The sequence below is a fragment of the Thamnophis sirtalis genome, unplaced genomic scaffold (genome assembly GCF_051295495.1).
Source record: "Thamnophis sirtalis isolate CommonGarterSnake01/CBP01778 unplaced genomic scaffold, rThaSir2_p1.2 scaffold_10, whole genome shotgun sequence".
In the NCBI taxonomy this organism is placed as follows: domain Eukaryota; kingdom Metazoa; phylum Chordata; class Lepidosauria; order Squamata; family Natricidae; genus Thamnophis; species Thamnophis sirtalis.
In genome coordinates, this window is record NW_028261390.1 from 13,287,697 (window position 1) to 13,304,740 (window position 17,044).

The window sequence follows — 17,044 nt, forward strand, 5'->3', positions numbered from 1 at the left end:
TATCCAACTTGACTAAACCCTGAGTCAACCAAATCAGGGGTCTCCAACCTTGGCAACTTATGGACTTCGACTCCCAGAGTTCCTCAGCCAGCCAAGAACTCTGGGAATTGAAGTCCACAAGTCTTAAAGTTGCCATGGTTGGAGACCCCTGATCTAAGCAACACCTTTGAGGTCTACCATTGAATGACATAGCACAAAAGCAACCAAGAGGAACTTAGAAAGGAAGCCATGGGGTTCTGGATTGACTTCTTTCCTGAATGTACTTTCAGTGCTAGCCTTATGTTTGTTGGGATATTGTATGTCATAGCTTACATTTAAAAGATGATCATCAATGAAACTATCAAGAAGAGTTGAACTGTTGTATTTTTCAAAGCAAGCCAGCTCACTAATCTAATGCAGAAGAGGTTGCATGTGATTGACTGACTGGGGCGGCGGAGGAATGTCATTGCCAGGCTAGTGAATATCTTTGGGAACAAAAGAATGGTAAGCGAAGGAATAAAGGATATCCATCAGGTGTCCTTTATCAGCAGAAAGTAACCGATTCCTCCAATCATAGATTATATCTGCTTGCTGCCACCTGATAAATCCTACATAATTAACTGGGATGAATGCTTAAGTCCTGTTGACAGCTATGGCCGTCTGGAGATAACATAGCTGCTGAACATGTAGCTTTCAGTTGATATTGTACTTGTAAGTATTGCCACAATAATGCTTTAAGGGTGGCTAGATTACATGTACATTTATGGAGTACTTCAATATTGTTTCCATAATTACACATGAAGGTTTGTTTCTTTCAATCACAGCCTTTGGTGTGCTTTGACCTGTCTGTCCATTCTTAAATAGAAAGGATCACATTTTCTAGGTTAACTTTCTTGTGATTGGGAGTTGAATTTTGGTCCCTTCCCTTCATCCTTCCCTTCTTTTCTCTTCCCTTCATCCTTCCCTTTGTTTCCCTTCCCTTTTCCTTTCAGTTCTCTTCTCTTCCCTTCTTCTTTTGCTTCCCTTCATCCTTCCCTTCTTCCTTCTCTTCCCTTCATCCTTCCCTTTTCCCTTCCCTTCACCCTTCCCTTCCCCTCCTTTCCCTTAATCCTTCCCTTCCCTTCTTCCTTCTCGTCCCTTCTTCCTTCTCTTCCCTTCCTTTCCCTTCCCTTCATCCTTCCCTTCTCTTCCTTTCCCTTCCCTTCATCCTTCCCTTCTCTTTTCCCTTCCCTTCCTCCTTCTCTTCCCTTCCTTTCCCTTTCCTTCATCCTTCCCTTCCCTTCTCTTCCTTTCCCTCCCCTTCATCCTTCTCTTCCCTTTTCCCTTCTCTTCCCTTCATCCTTCCCCTCCTCCTTCCCTTCCCTTTTCCCTTCCCTTCATTCTTCCCTTCATCCTTCCCCTCCTCCTTCCCTTCCCTTTTCCCTTCCCTTCATTCTTCCCTTCATCCTTCCCTTCCCTTTTCCCTTCCCCTCCTCCTTCCCTTCCTTTCCCTTCCCTTCATCCTTTCCTTTTCTTCCTTTCCCTTCCCTTCCTCCTTCCCTTTCCCCTCCCCTCCCCTCTCTATACAGGTAGTCCTTGACTTAGAGCCATTTGTCTAGTGCCCGCTCTAAGTTTTGATGGCACTAAAAAAAGTGGCTTATGACCATTTTTCACACTTACAATTGTAACCGCATCCCTGTAGTCATGTGATCAAAATTCCGACACTTAGCAACTGGCATGTATTTATGGCCATTGCAGTGTCCTGGGGGGCATGTGATCCCCTCTTGTGACTTCTGACCAGCAAAGTCAACGGGGAAGCCGGATCCACTAAACAACTATGTTACTAACTTAATGACTGCAATAATTCACTTAACAATGGTGGCAAGAAAAGTCACACACCATGGGGTAAAATTCACTTGACAACTGTCTTGCTTAGCAATGGAGAACTTGAGCTCAATTGTAGTTGTAGGTCGAGGACTACCAGTAGTAAGAACTGAAATACACCTTTGGTTTTCATCACTGTGCAGAATGGAATAGAATAGAATAAATATGCTGGAAGGGACATTCCCTTGGAAGAAGTCTTCTAGTCCAGCCCCCTGCTCAAGCAGGAGAGCCGATACCATTTCAGATAAGTGACTGTCAAGTCTCTTCTTAAAAACCTCCAGTGATAGAGCACCCACAGATCAGTAGCAAAACAACAACCCATCCCAGCTTATTTTATTTAAAAGTAAAATAATGGAGAAGAGGAAAGAGAGAGAGAGAGAGAGAGACAGAGACAGAGACAGAGACAGAGACAGAGACACAGAGAGACAGAGATAGAGAGACAGAGATAGAGAGAAAGAGAGAGAGAGAGAGAGAGAGAGAGAGAGAGAGAGAGAGGGAGACAGAGACAGGAAGAGATAGAGACAGAGAGAGAGGGGGGGAGGGAAGGAGACAGAGACAGGAAGAGATAGAGAGAGACAGAGAGAGACAGAGAGAGACAGAGATAGAGAGAGAGAGAGAGAGACACACACACACACAGAGAGAGAGACAGAGAGACAGACACACACAGAGAGACAGAGTGACACAGAGAGAGAGAGAGACAGACAGACAGACAGAGAGAGATAGAGATAGATAGATAGATAGATAGCAATAGCAATAGCAATAGCAATAGCAGTAGACTTATATACCGCTTCATAGGCCTTTCAGGCCTCTCTAAGCGGTTTTACAGAGAGTCAGCATATTGCCCCCAACAATCTGGGTCCTCATTTTACCCACCTCGGAAGGATGGAAGGCTGAGTCAACCCTGAGCCGGTGAGATTTGAACCGCTGACCTGCTGATCTAGCAGTAGCCTGCAGTGCTGCTTTTAACCACTGCGCCACCTTGGATAGATAGATAGATAAATAGATAGATAGATAGATAGATAGATAGATAGAGCAATTCTAACACTCGCATTCTAATCATGCTAAAGTTACATCCACCTTTGAATGTGTCAAAAGCAGAAATATTGATTGAACCCGAAGTGCCGATATCCTTTTCAAGACTCTTTGATCTGACGGGTTATAAGACAAACTAGTTTTTTAGAGCCAGATCCTGATATTAAGCAGGCTTTTCTGCACAAAATAGCATTAGGAGTCAGAAATCATGTCAAGCAAGTGACAATCCTCAGCTCCCTCCTTTTTCTTCTTCTTGGCAACCTGGTGACCCCTGCAGGCATTTATCTGCAAATAGCAGCAAGCCCACTGGATCTGTTGAAGCCAAGATAAGAGAGAGGGAGGGGGGGAATACCGAGTGAGTCCCACTCTTTTCCTTAATCCTTTTGTACTTCAAGAAACCTTTCAGACTCAAATTCCGTTTAAGACCGCAGCTGAGGTTCATGATGATTCCCCCCCCTGTCTTTCCTTCCTGCCCTCATTTTCTTATTGTACTTTGCGCTCCTTCCCGAATCTCTAGGATGGATTCGCTAACCCTACATGAAGTCATATATTAACACAGACATTCCAGGTTTCTGGAATAACTAGGGCTGTCTCTTGGGGCCTGCCATAAACGACAGAAGACTCCCCAAAGATTTCAAAACATTTCTGGCTTCTCTATGCCTCCCGACAAAAGGGAAAATGAAAGAAAAGAATAAAAGAAAAGAGAGAAAGGTCATTGGGTATTTAGGAAACTGCAGGACATGTTGGTTCGGCTGTGTTTACCCTAGCACGGGTGCCATGTCAAACGGTAACCTTTAAGAGAGAGAGAGAGAGAGAAAAAGAGGCAGAGTAAATAGAAATCCTAAAATGTTTCCAGGGGTGGAATTTTGGGGTCACAATAGTAGACTCCTTCTACTCAAGATGAATGACCTCCCACCTCCATTCATGGGGCTGTTTTCCACCTGTGACGCCTGACTGATGAGATGCTTTTTTGAAGAGAAGAATAGTGACCCGTCAATAGAAGATAATGTATTTCATTTATTTATTTATTTATTTATTCCGTTTGTCAAGCATGTACGAGATAACAAGTATAAACATGGACACAGGAAATGGGTACAAATAAATGGGGCAGTAGGACAGGGATGGAAGGCACGCTGTGTCAGCACTCCTCCATTAGATAATCAGGAAAGGAAAACCACGAGACTCCATTGATAGAAATCAAGTGTACTTTTACTAATTATAAATGATCAGAAGTGTAGCAAAGTGAAGACTGATTATTTTGGTGCAAAAGCAAATGATATATAGAATAACCCATTCCCCACCCCTTGGCATCCCAATTACAGTCCAATCATAATTCTCCCAAGTGTCAGGTGTGAGATAACTTCGAAAAGTATCACCAAGATGGAATGTCGGTGCCGTTGGCCTTGGCGGGAAACCTCCTCTGCATACGCAGTAAGACAGGTAGCAGAAACTCCAGAATCCTCCTCCAGCACAAGTAGTAATCCCCTCCCGAATACCATGCCTACCCTCCCCGTTTCAATGGCAGCTGAAGCAGCAGTAAAGCAGAGGCTGACACGCTGGGGCGCTTACACACACCCCTTTACCGACCTCTTAAGAATGGGGTCAGGTCCATGGTAGACAGTTTAGGTTAACGTTACGGGGGTTTGAGAATGTAACAATGGAGTCAGGTAGAGCATTCCAAGCATTGACCACTCTGTTGCTGAAGTCGTATTTTCTGCAATCGAGTTTGGAGCGGTTTGCTTTGAGTTTGTATCTATTGTTTTCCCGCGTATTATTGTGGTTGAAGCTGAAGTAGTCATTGACAGGTAGGATGTTGTAGCAGACAATTTTGTGTACTACGCTTTGATCAGACGTTAATCGGCGTAGTTCTAGGTTCTCCAAGCCCAAAATTTCAAGCCTGGTAGCATAAAGGTATTCTATTGTGAGCAGAGGAGTGGAGTTTAAGACGCACCCTTTTCCCTGCAAAAAGAGGGTGAAAATCTGGGTGCACCTTATAAACTGAATACAGCATTTTTGGCCTCCTAAACCCCGCCCCATTTGCAAAAATGGCTGTGCATAGCCTTTAGGAGACTTCCAGAGTGCTCCTGTGGACTGGGGAGGGCAAAAATGAGCGAAAAACAGGCTATTTTTTCCTCTCCCCCCCCCCAGCCCCCAGGAGTACTCTACAAGCCTCCTAAAAGTTTTTGGCAAAAAACAGGGTTGTTTTTGTGAAAAATGGGCAGTTTTTGGGAGGTCTGCAGAGTGCAAAAACTAATTTGCCTCTTCAAAATCTTGGTGCATCTTATACTCCAGTGCGTCTTATACTCCGAAAAAATACGGTAACCTGTTCAGAAATACAATCAGCATTGGGTCTTTAGTTTCTCCAGATATTAATGAGAAGAACCTCTGTCTGAAAACCTGGAGAGCATTTTATCAGTTGTAGATATATCCCTGAGCGAGATGGATCTTTAGGAGCCCAAGATCACTGCCGGACCCACTGCTCATCCATGCCCTTAGTTTTTGTTCTCTAATACTCCAAGGAAGGTGAGGTTACTTTTTTGCTTGACACCTGGGTCTTCTGAGACTGTGAACAACTCTAAGCTGTCTGTCTGACTCTCATTGGAATATTATTGCTGTCCATCACATGATATGTTTGTCAGAGTTAGCTTGACTCTCCCTTATGTAGAAGAAAGCTCCACAAAAGATATTCTTTCAGAATTCAACTTACATTCCTTTATTCAAAAATACAGTGTCGAGTACTGATCCCTCCCATGAAATCATTTTAAGCATTCCTATGATGCTAAACAGGAAGCCCTTTGAATACTCAACAAGTAATGTACAAAAGGGGATGAGGTGGCTCAGTGGCTAAGACGCTGAGCTTGTCGATCAGAAAGGTCAGCAGTTCGGCGGTTTGAATCCCTAGCGCCGCGTAACGGAGTAAGCTCCCGTTACTTGTCCCAGCTTCTGCCAACCTAGCAGTTCAAAAGCATATAAAAAATGCAAATAGAAAAATAGGGACCACCTTTGGTGGGAAGGTAACAGCATTTCGTGCGCCTTCGGCATTTAGTCATGTCGGCCACATGACCACCGAGACATCTTCGGAGAGCACTGGCTCTTCGGCTTTGAAACAGAGATGAGCACTGCCCCCCCCAGATTTGGGAATGACTAGCATGTATGTGCGAGGGGAATTTTTACCTTTTAATGTACAAACACTGAGTATTGCAACCCTTTGTAATGTGATGTTCTCTGCTGCATTGTAATAACAAATATATATATAAATAAAACTGAACCAGGCTACAAGCAGAGGTAATTTTCTATAGAATTACTGCTGCTCACACTTACTGGAAAGTGACTCTCTTAAGAGATCAGTTCAGAGTATTCTCAAGTACCTAGAGTGCAATTTTGTTCCTTCTTTATTAAAAATGATACGGTTCTCTTGCAGGTCCCTTGGGTAACGTCTCAATATAGATTTAATTATTCCTCATTCTTATCAAGACTATAGTGTGATATTAATAGCAATAGGCAAACTCCCCCTGGCCTGATTCAGAATAGACTCAAGTAAAATGAGGCATTTCCCAAAATTGCTGGATAAAAAAAAAATGGTAGAAAATAAAATCCTTTCCCTTGATTTTATTCCAGATTTGATCCAACCCTGGAAAGTTGCTACAGTTCATTAATCATCCACAGGATATTGCTTGGCTACTACAATACACCTTTTGTCAGGCTCACTCACATGAGGATTGTTGGTAGCAGAAAGCGGGGCTTGTCTATGTACACAGAGAGAGAGAGAGAGAGAGAGAGAGAGAGAGAGAGGGAGGGAGGGAGGGAGGGAAGGAGGGAGAGAGAGAGAGAGAGAGAGAGAGAGAGAGAGAGAGAGAGAGATGCCTAAAGACATGACAATAGGCAGCATACAATGGCAGGATTCTCTCTCTCTCTCTCTCTCTCTCTCTCTCTCTCTCTCTCTCTCTCTCTCTCACACACACACACACACACACACACACACACACACACACACACACACACAGAGAGAGAGACGCACACGCACTTCCTAGGATGAACACTAGGGAAAATCAAATGTATGCATTGACCCATTTCTCTTTCAATCTGATGAAACAAAATTGGCTGTAGAAATTCTTTCAAAGGAGGATTAGAGCGTGTGAAGTTTGCCCTTGCTTAGTCATAAAGTGACCATAAGGGGAACAAGTGGGAATGTTGTGTCTCTCGCTGTATAGCCATTTTTCTCCAAATTTGCAATCTGCTTGATTTCTCACCTTTAATTAAATTCCAATGCACAGCATCATAATAGGGGGTTCCTCAATTGCATGATATGCTCCCATTAAACACACACACACACACAGGCATGTGTAATTTTCCCCAGTTATCGATGCTACTTATCTAAAAAAATCTCTTTCAAACCAATGCAAGTTTCTTATCGCTTTCAACAAAACGAATAGCATATCTGGTAGCTAAGAATGATGGAAGTGGTAGGCTCTCCAGAATATAATTGCCTGTTCACTGTTTACAACTGCAATGGAAACAAATCTGGAAACTCTTCGGGATGGCAATAGTCCCAACATATCAAATTGTCTGGTAATCGAGTTATCTAAATAGCAAAGAATGTCTTTGCATTACAGAGGCATTTTCAACTGCTTCTGTGCACATTGCTGGCTTTGGAAACTATCTATATGATGCAGCCTATAGGAATGTATTTGAAATCAGAAAAAAAACGACCCTGCTTATAAACTAAATAATCATCATCTTCTCCTCCTCTTCCTCCTCCTCCCCTCCTCCTCCTCCTCCTCCTCCTCCTCCTCCTCCTCCTCCTCCTCCTCCTCCTCCTCCTCCTTCCTAGTGTATTCAGAGAGGTGCAGGGTCCATTTATTTATAAAATAAATAACATGTTTAATTCAAGTAGTGTCATATGCTCACAAATTGGTCTTTACAAAAATGACACCCATCTGGGCCTGGAATTGGATAAGCAGACGGAGACTTAACATTTGCCAGGAGCAGGGGGAACATGCAAAAGACATAAAAACGTGATGTGGACTAAAGTTCAAATGACTACACCAAAGTCAGCAGACAGAAGCCACCCGTGGAACGAGGACAGAGAAGGCAGCGTGAGACTCCCAAGTGGCAGAACTTTGATTTGTCATCCTATAATTTGGTAGGCTGATAAAAACGCAGGGCAATGCTGAATAAATGGCTAATTGAACGGGAAACAGATTAATGATGCAGACACAGTATCTATGTTGTGTTGGCACAGAAATCTGTTTTCTGTTGGGGGATCCCTCAACAGAAATCATGTTTCAAATTTTGAGATGCTTCTCTCAGAGCAACTTAAGAGTCCGTAAGGTCACGCAGACATCTAAAGTGAATCAGTCTGATTACTTTGAAGCAGGGCTGGGCTGCTGGGGGCTTGGAAGGATTTGGGAGAACCTCTAGCTAAGATTCTGTGAAGTTTGGAGAACCCTCAAATCCCACTCCTGGCTGGCCCTGCCCACCTCTCCCCTCCCCTTCCAGGAATCCCCACGCAGCCCATTTTGGATGCGGTAAATGCAGAGAGCATGTGAAGGCTCAGAGAGGGTGAAAAATGGACCTACCGGAAGTTCGGGAAGGCCATAAACAGGCCCATTTCCAAATTCCAGAGGGCCTGCGGAGCCTGGGGAGGCCGTTTTTGCCCTCCCGGAGGCTCAAAGAAAGCCACCGGAGCCCAGGGAGGGCAAAAACTCCCCCCCACTGTGGTGCAGGAGGCGGGCATGGTCACGCCCACCATAGCCGCACCCACCCCGTAACCAGGCAGACAACCGCTTGCTAAAATTTTTGAAGCCCACCCCTGCTTTGAAGGGAATATTGGTCTACCTCAAAGGCTCTAGTTCAGGGGTCTCCAACCTTGGCAACTTTAAGACTTGTGGACTTAGCCAGCTGGTTGAGGAATTCTGGGAGTTGAAGTCCACAAGTCTTAAAGTTGCCAAGGTTGAGACTCCTGCTGTAGTCGACTCAAGGTTTATTCAAATTGGTTAGATATATATCTTTATTTTAAATTTAGGTGAAAGCTGATCTCAGGTGTATCCAGGACAGTCAGAAATGATTTATTTCAGAGAAATGTTTGTGGGGGAGTAGCCCCTGTTTTGACAAAAACAAAACAAAATAACACCCAGCTCTTCATAACAATGTCATTTCCTAGACGCAACAATGAGTATCCTTGGAGCCTACAAAAATTGGTAGCTGAGCCAAAAAGTTATCCACTCCAGCATAAAGCTTACCGAGCTTTGTACAGTAATGATGTCCTTTGGGATTTCAAATCAATATCAAGTCACCTGAATGACTCACATGTTTTTTTGATATATCATGTTTAGGAACATTGAATTAATTATCCCCTGACTTCTCGAGTTCTTTTCCCCCCTTTCACTCCTGATGCCATCCTTCCTGCTGCCCTCTGCTTATGCCCTGCTAAGAGGTTGCAACTTCTCTACCCAACAATGCTACGCATACACAAACACACTTCAGGCAAGAGGCCAAAGAGAATCAAATAGCTATAAAGGTAAAGGTTCCCCTCGCACGTATGTATTAGTTGTTCCAGACTCTAGGTGGCAGTGCTCATCTCTGTTTCAAAGCCAAAGAGCCAGTGTTGTCCGAAGACATCTCCGTGGTCATGTGGCCAGCATGACTAAACACCGAAAGTGCACGAAACACTGTTAACTTCCCACCAAAGGTGGTCCCTATTTTTCTACTTGCATTTTTTACATGCTTTCGGACTGCTAGGTTGGCAGAAGCTGGGACAAGTAACGGGAGCGCACTATGTTACGCAGCACTAGGGATTTGAACTGCCAAATTGCTGACCTTTCTGATCAACAAGCTCAGCAGCTTAGCCATTGAGCCACCGTGTCCCTTCAAATAGCTGTAGTTGAACACAAAACCCTAATTTGCAGTTATGTCAAATTTGGCAACACTAAGATCCTTTCCCTAGTAAAAATTCAACAATTTGCCAAGCCTCCTGCCCATTTTCAATCAGCAGTATAAAAATTTCTAGAGTTTTAGCGTAAAGGCAACACTTGAGATCCAGACTGATACCTATCAGAGGTTACGCAACTGAACAGAAACCAATTATTTTGATAACTCTTCCTCAGGATCGTAGGAACTCTGCAAAAGATGCGATGTAATTATTATACAGGACTTGTTCAATGCTCTTTTCTAACTCTGTGGTGTTAAGCATGCCAATCTCCCAATGATTTTAATGATAAAGGAGAAATTTTTTTGCAACTTCTGCAAATCACAATCAATTGAAAACTGGAGGAGGTAGTTTTAATCTTCTTTGGTAAGAACTATAACCATTTCACATCCTCTAACAATCTGGTAGCATAGCATGTGGCCTAGATGGACAGAATAGCCGACTCAAGAATTAGCACAGATATTTTAAGTCTGTGGTACGCGGTGGCTCAGTGGCTAAGATGCTGAACAGAAAGGTTGGCAATTTGGCGGTTCGAATCCCTAGCACCACATAACAGAGTGAGCCCCCGTTACTTGTCCCAGCTTCTGTCAATCCAGCAGTTCGAAAGCATGTAAAAAATGCAAGTAGAAAAATAGGGACCACCTTTGGTGATAAGATAACAGCATTTTATGCACCTTTGACATTTTGTCATGCTGGCCATATGACCATGGAGACGTCTTTGGACAGCGCTGGCTCTTCGGCTTTGAAATGGAGATGAGCACCGCCCCCTAGAGTCGGGAACGACTAGCACATATGTCTGAGGGGAAGCTTTACCTTTTATCTTAAGTCTGAGAAGTGGAGGGGCACCAAAGAGCACAGATTAACACATTAACAGAGTTGGAAGGGACCTTGTATGTTATCTAGTCCAACCCCCTGCCCAATCAGGAGATCCTACACCATTTCTGATAAATGGCAGTCCAATCTCTTCTTGAAAGCCTCCAGTGGTGAAGCCCTCAACAACTTCTGAAGGCAAGCTGTTCCATTGGTTGATTGTTCTCACTATCAGAAAAAAAAAAACTCCTTATTTCCAGGTTGAATCTCTCCTTGGTCAGTTTCCATCCATAATTCCTTGTCTGGTCTTTGGGTACCTTGGAAAATAGATTGACCCCTTCTTCTCTGTGGCAGCCCCTCAAATATTGGAAGACTGCTATTATGTGTACCCTGGTCCTTGTCTTCACTAGACTAGCCATGCCCAGTTCCTGTAACCGTTCTTCATGTTTTAGCCTCCAATCCCCTCATCATCTCGGTTGCTCTTCTCTGCCCTTTTTCTAGAGTCTCAACATCTTTTTTATAGTGTGGTGAGCAAAACTGGTTGCAGTATTTTAGGTGTGGTCTTACTAAGGCTTTATAGAGTGCTATTAGTACCTCACTTGATCTTGATTGCATACCTCTGTTAATGCTACTTAGGATTGCATTGGCTTTTTTAGCTCACACTGCTGACTCATATTTAACTGATTATCCACTGAGACTCCAACAGGTCATAATATTGTTGAGTATTGAATGAATTAATCACATTGGACAACTCACCCAACTTTGCTTCTTCTTCTTCTTCATTCAGCCCAACAGGATCAAATACTCATCCACAGCAACCAGGCAGAGAGCAACACAGCTACTACTGGGCAAACTCTGGGAAACCAACAGCAGCAGCAGGAGCTCAACGACCAAGGTCAGTAGTAATTGTAATTATTATAGTTCCCTGCACTACCATTGCCAATTCCATTTATTAAAACCCAGAACTAAAGGAGATTCCTTTATACTCCAAAATGTGGTCGAATCATCAGAGCCTTTTCTTTCTTATACTCAGAAAGGTGATGGGGCAGAAGAGAATATTAATAGAGAATAGGCTTAGAGGAGAGCTACTGAACTGAATCAGCAAAAAAAAAAATCGTTTTTAGGCATAAACTGGCGATGACCTCATAAGAAGCAATTAAAGCAATGCTGAGTCAAGAGCTCCAATGGCATGAATTCAACGGATATAGTAGTTGGATATAGTTAGCTGCTATATTCTGTGATCCAGAGAAAACTATAGATAGACCATTAGACCTTTTCTATTTTATAAGCCACTAGCCAATATCCCAGTGTTGCCCAAGTATTTATTTATAGGGGGAAGATGTCTGGACCAAACGTAATTTCTAATGTTGGATTTTCCCCCTTACCAGAGGGAACCCCCTTGTGGAGTACTGTGAAGCCGTTACCATGGCAACTCTACTGCACTGTACAGTAGAAGCCATTTTACGGCAGCACAGTAGAAGCCATTTTAAGGCACAACAGGCTGTAACTTAACAGAACACACACACACACCGAGGCATGTTAGGGGTGTCTTACCCTCACAGTATTTCTTTCCAAAGAATAAGCCAACTGTGTACCAAGTTTGGTTGAAGTTGCTTGAGGCATTCCAGAGTTATGCTGGAACATACACACACAAAAAACACAGCCATTTATATGTATATAAATGACACCAGCTGCAACCCCTTCGGATTGTTCTTGCAAAAAATACCGTATTTTTCAGAGTATAAGACACACCAGAGTATAAGACGCAATATAGGATTTTGAAGAGGCAAACTAAAAAAAAAGTTTCTGCACTCTGCAGACCTCCCAAAAATGGCCTGTTTTTCACGAAAACGGGCCCGTTTTTTGTAAAAAAAAAAAAAAAAAAAGGACATGCATAGCCTTTAGGAGGCCTATAGAGTGATTCTGGGGGCTGGGGGGGGTAAAAACAAGCAAAAAATTGCCCCTTTTGTCGCTCATTTTTGCCCCCCCCAGGCCCCCGGAGCACTCTGGAAGCCTCCTAAAGGCTATGCACGGCCATTTTTGCAAAAGGGGCGGGGTTTTGGAAGGAAAAAATGCTGTATTCAGTCTATAAGACACACCCAGATTTTCACCCTCTATAAGACGCACCCAGATTTTCACACTCTTTTTTGAGGAAAAAAGGTGCGTCTTATACTCCGAAAAATACGGTAGTTTATTTCAAGGTGTGCTACCCTGATGCCTTTGGATTGAAGCGTATCTGCAGACATCTTCCTTATACCTGACTCCCCACCACCACAAAGCTTGTTTCAATTTTAAAAAACCGAATAGGTAGCTGGCATGCTGCAAAGCAAGTCACCCACTGCTGGCATCTCCCTTAATTTTTTGGCTCCCCTATAGAAGGCGTTATTATGCAATAACAGTAGTAGATGGGTGCTGTCATTGTTTCATTGAGAGCCAATATAATAAAGGAAGAAAATGAACTCTGTAGGTTGCATTACGGGGTGTTTCAAGATAAAAGGATGCATTTCAGGATCCGTATTCTGAATGGTGTTTAGGAGGCCACAAGTAATTATTGATGTCAACAAAAGGGGCGGAGATAAATTTTGGGAGAGGGAAAGGGGAATTTTGTTCTTGGGGGTGGGGAGGATGTTCTATTTCAATTGGGGTGGATATTTTAAGGAAGGGGATGGCTGAGGCTTGATCCAAGCTTGTATCCTTTAGATATTTTGGACAGGAAATGTTTATTGTTTTAATGTTTTACACTATATTTTATTTAATGTTTGTAAAGCCCTTTGAATTGCCTTGGATGTAGGGGTGAGCTTCAAAAATTGCAGCAATGGGTTTGCATGGAGACTCCTGGGACAGGCAGGACAGGGCGAGATGGGGTGGGATGGGCGTGGCCAGCCAGAGGGGCATTTGGGAGTTCACCAAATTGGACAGAATCCTAACTAGAAGATCGCCTGAACCTGTGCAAACCACCAGCAGCCCACCCCTGCTTGGATGACACGAGAGGCATACAGGTTTCATAAACAAATAAAAAATAAATAAAATCATTCCCAGGGAAAGTGGATTGTAGTGTCCATTGCTAAAGGAGCCATATATTGCTGAAGTGCAATTTAATTTTTGCACTGCAAATTCGTATTAGCACAACGGCTGTTAAATTCTGCATAGGACCGATCGCATAGAGTATATAATGGATTTATTGAAACAGTAAAAAAAAGCAATTGACTAGGTAGACAACGACTCCACTTACGCTCATTAAATTTCTGTTAACTGTTTAATAGACTCTCCTGGAATTATAACTACCCTATAATGAATATGGATCATTCAGCCATTCTTGGCGACTGTTGCTTGTAGAAATGTATGTCGCCCAAGATGCGTGACAAAAATCAAAACGGAAAACTCACTTGAGTGTGTGAAGAAACTTTCCGCCCTCTTTCTGACAACAGGCTGAGGGTTCCATTTTGGTGGATCCATGTTTTTCCTTGCAGTAAAAATGCTTTTATTGCATTTCTTTCTATTTCTCTCCTTCTCCCCACCCCCCAATATAGCGGTTGCACAAAAAGTGAATGAACAGATTAGCAGCCAGGAAATGAAACTGACTTTGCTACAGAAGAAGGTTGACAACATTTCAGTCGTCATGAGAGACGTGAGCCAGACACTTTCTTCTCTGGAAGGCAAAATCAATGAAGATAAGAGCAATGATTTGGCGGTGTTTCTAAAAGGTAAAAGGAAGAAATTAATGCAATCACTCACCTACTTAAAAGGGCCAAGAAAAGAGCAAGAAAAGAGGGGGGGGTCAGAGGGGGAAGAAGAAACTACCAGCATTTGCGATTGCAATATTCCATATTCTTCAAAGAAGCACATATTATTTAGTTCTTCTTTTCTTTCTGTTTTCCTTTCTTCCTCCCCCTTACCTTCTTTCTTTCTTTCTTTCTTTCTTTCTTTCTTTCTTTCTTTCTTTCTTTCTTTCTTTCTTCCCTCCATCTTCCCTCCCTCTTTCTCTCTCTCTTTTCTTTTCCCTTCTTTCCTCTTCCTTCTCCTTCCTTCCCTCCCTCCCTCTGTCTTTCTTTCTCTCCTTCATTCCTCCCTCCTTCCCTCCCTCTTTCTTCCTTTCTCCCTTACTTCCCCTCCCTCCCTATTGCTCCTCCTCCTTCCTTCCCTCTTTCTTTCTCTCTCTCTCTCTTTCTTCCTTCCTTCCTTCCTTTCTTCCCTCCCTCTTCCCTCCCTCTTTCTTTCTTTCTCCCTTCCTTTCCCTCCTTCCCTCTTCCTTCTCCTTCCTTCCCTTCCTCTTCCTTCATTCCTTCCCTCCCTCCCTCGCTCTGTCTTTCTTTCTCTTTCTTTCATTCCTCCCTCCTTCCCTCCCTCTTTCTTCCTTTCTCCCTTACTTCCCCTCCCTCCCTATTCCTCCTCCTCCTTCCTTCCCTCTTTCTTTCTTTCTTTCTTTCTTTCTTTCTTCCCCTCCCCCCCTCTTCCTCCTCCTTTCTTTGCTCCCTCCCTCTTTCTTTCTTCTTTCTTTCTTCCTTCCCTCCCTCCCTCTTCCCTCCCTCCCTCTTTCTTTCTTTCTTTCTCCCTTCCTTTCCCTCCCTCCCTCTTCCTCCTCCTTCCTTCCTTCCCTCCCTCTGTCTTTCTCTTTCTTTCATTCCTACCTCCTTCCCTCCCTCTTTCTTCCTTTCTCCCTTACTTTCCCTCCCTCCCTATTCCTCCTCCTCCTTCCTTCCCTCTTTCTTTCTCTCTCTCTCTTTCTTTCTTCCTTTCTTCCCCTCCCTCCCTCTTCCTCCTCCTTTCTTTGCTCCCTCCCTCTTTCTTTCTTCTTTCTTTCTTTCTTTCTTTCTTTCTTCCTTCCCTCCCTCTTCCCTCCCTCTTTCTTTCTTTCTCCCTTCCTTTCCCTCCCTCCCTCTTCCTCCTTCTTTCTTTGTTCCCTCCCTCTTTCTTTCCCCTTTTTTCCTTCCTTTCTTTCTTCTTTTTCTTCCTTCCTTCCTTCCATCCATCCATCCACCCATTCATCCATCCATCACAAGATATGCTCCCAACCACCAGAGAGGATATGATTCAGTCAACAATGCTCATAGTTTGCAACCGCATTCTAGCCCTGCTAACTATATACAGGTTTTTATTGTGTTTTAAAATGTATGAAATACTGATATGACCAGAGGTTATACTGGTGCAAAAGAAATTAGTGTGTACTGGATACACAATGAAGATACTGCCTTCTCCTGATTTTCAGGATTACATGCATATTTTTCAAGCCAGCAGCCCGTTTTCCTGCTGGGCTGCCTTGAAAAGCTCTTCTTACCATATGAACAATCCAGCTGATGAGTCAGTGCATTGTATGAATGGAAGAATAAGGAAGGATACTATTGCAAGGTGGCTTCATGTGACTCATGTAATATAATGAATGCTTATTCTATCCATTCAATAGTATGGTTCTCGCAGTGTTATCGCTATCAAGGATATCCCATAAATGGAATTTCTTTTGAGTCATTGACCAATGGAACAAATTAAAATGCTTATAATGCAAACATAGAATCTAAATTTAAAATTTCTCCTATCGTTGATATCATGTTACAAATTGGAGGACCTTTTGATCGTTTGGTTTCTCAGCTCTTCTGCATGCCTCCTTTACAGTTTTTCAAGATTGAAATGTGCCAGCTTAGAAAGCATTGTCAAAGCAAAAATTGCCAATAGAATAGAATAGAATAGAATAGAATAGAATTCTTTATTGGCCAACTCTGATTGGACACACAAGGAATTTGTCTTTGGTGCATAAGCTCTGAGTGTACACACAAAGATAAGATACATTCATCACAAATCATAAGGTACAGCACTTAGTGAGAGTTGTAGGGTACAAATAAGCAATCAAATCATATTAGGAAACAATCAGTGATGGGATCCAGCCAGTTTGCACTTATCCGGGAGAACCGGTTGTTAACTTTCTAAGCAGTTTGGAGAACCGGTTGTTGGAAGAAATCTCATTTTGTGTTTTTTCCACTTTATAGGGCTAATCCTGTAAGGAAGGCAGGAAGGAAGGAAACATTCTGGTGTTGTTTCTAGCCTAATCTTTATTGCCTTGCTTACAGAAACTGCCTCTCTGGTTAACCCTTATTATATTGTCACAGCTAAGGCCAAGCGCCCATCGACGTGAGTGATGTTGAGTTGGCCACACCCACCCAGTCACATGACCACCAAGCCACGCCTACCCAGCTGGTCATTAGGGCAGAGAACCAGTTGTTAAATTATTTGAATCCCACCACCAGAAACAATCAATATAAAGGATACAAGCAACAAAGTTACAGTCATACAGTCATAAGCCGGAGGAGATGGGTGATAGGAACGATGAGAAGACTAATAGTAATAGTAATGCAGCCTTAGTGAATAGTTTGACAGTGGTGAGGGAATTATTTGTTTAGCAGAGTGATGGCGTTTGGGGAAAAACTGTCCTTGTGTCTAGTT

At 43.1% G+C, this 17,044-nt stretch overlaps 1 protein-coding gene across 1 annotated transcript in view; it reads left to right on the forward strand.

Annotated features, from left to right (window-relative positions):
- MMRN1 (multimerin 1) overlaps positions 1–17,044 on the forward strand; it is a 91,738-nt gene that overhangs the window by 42,383 nt on the left and 32,311 nt on the right. Inside the window, exons 4-5 of the mRNA XM_087724104.1 lie at positions 11,400–11,507; positions 14,143–14,316. Coding sequence (XP_087580230.1) covers positions 11,400–11,507; positions 14,143–14,316 — 282 coding nt within the window. The remainder of the gene's footprint in view (positions 1–11,399; positions 11,508–14,142; positions 14,317–17,044) is intronic.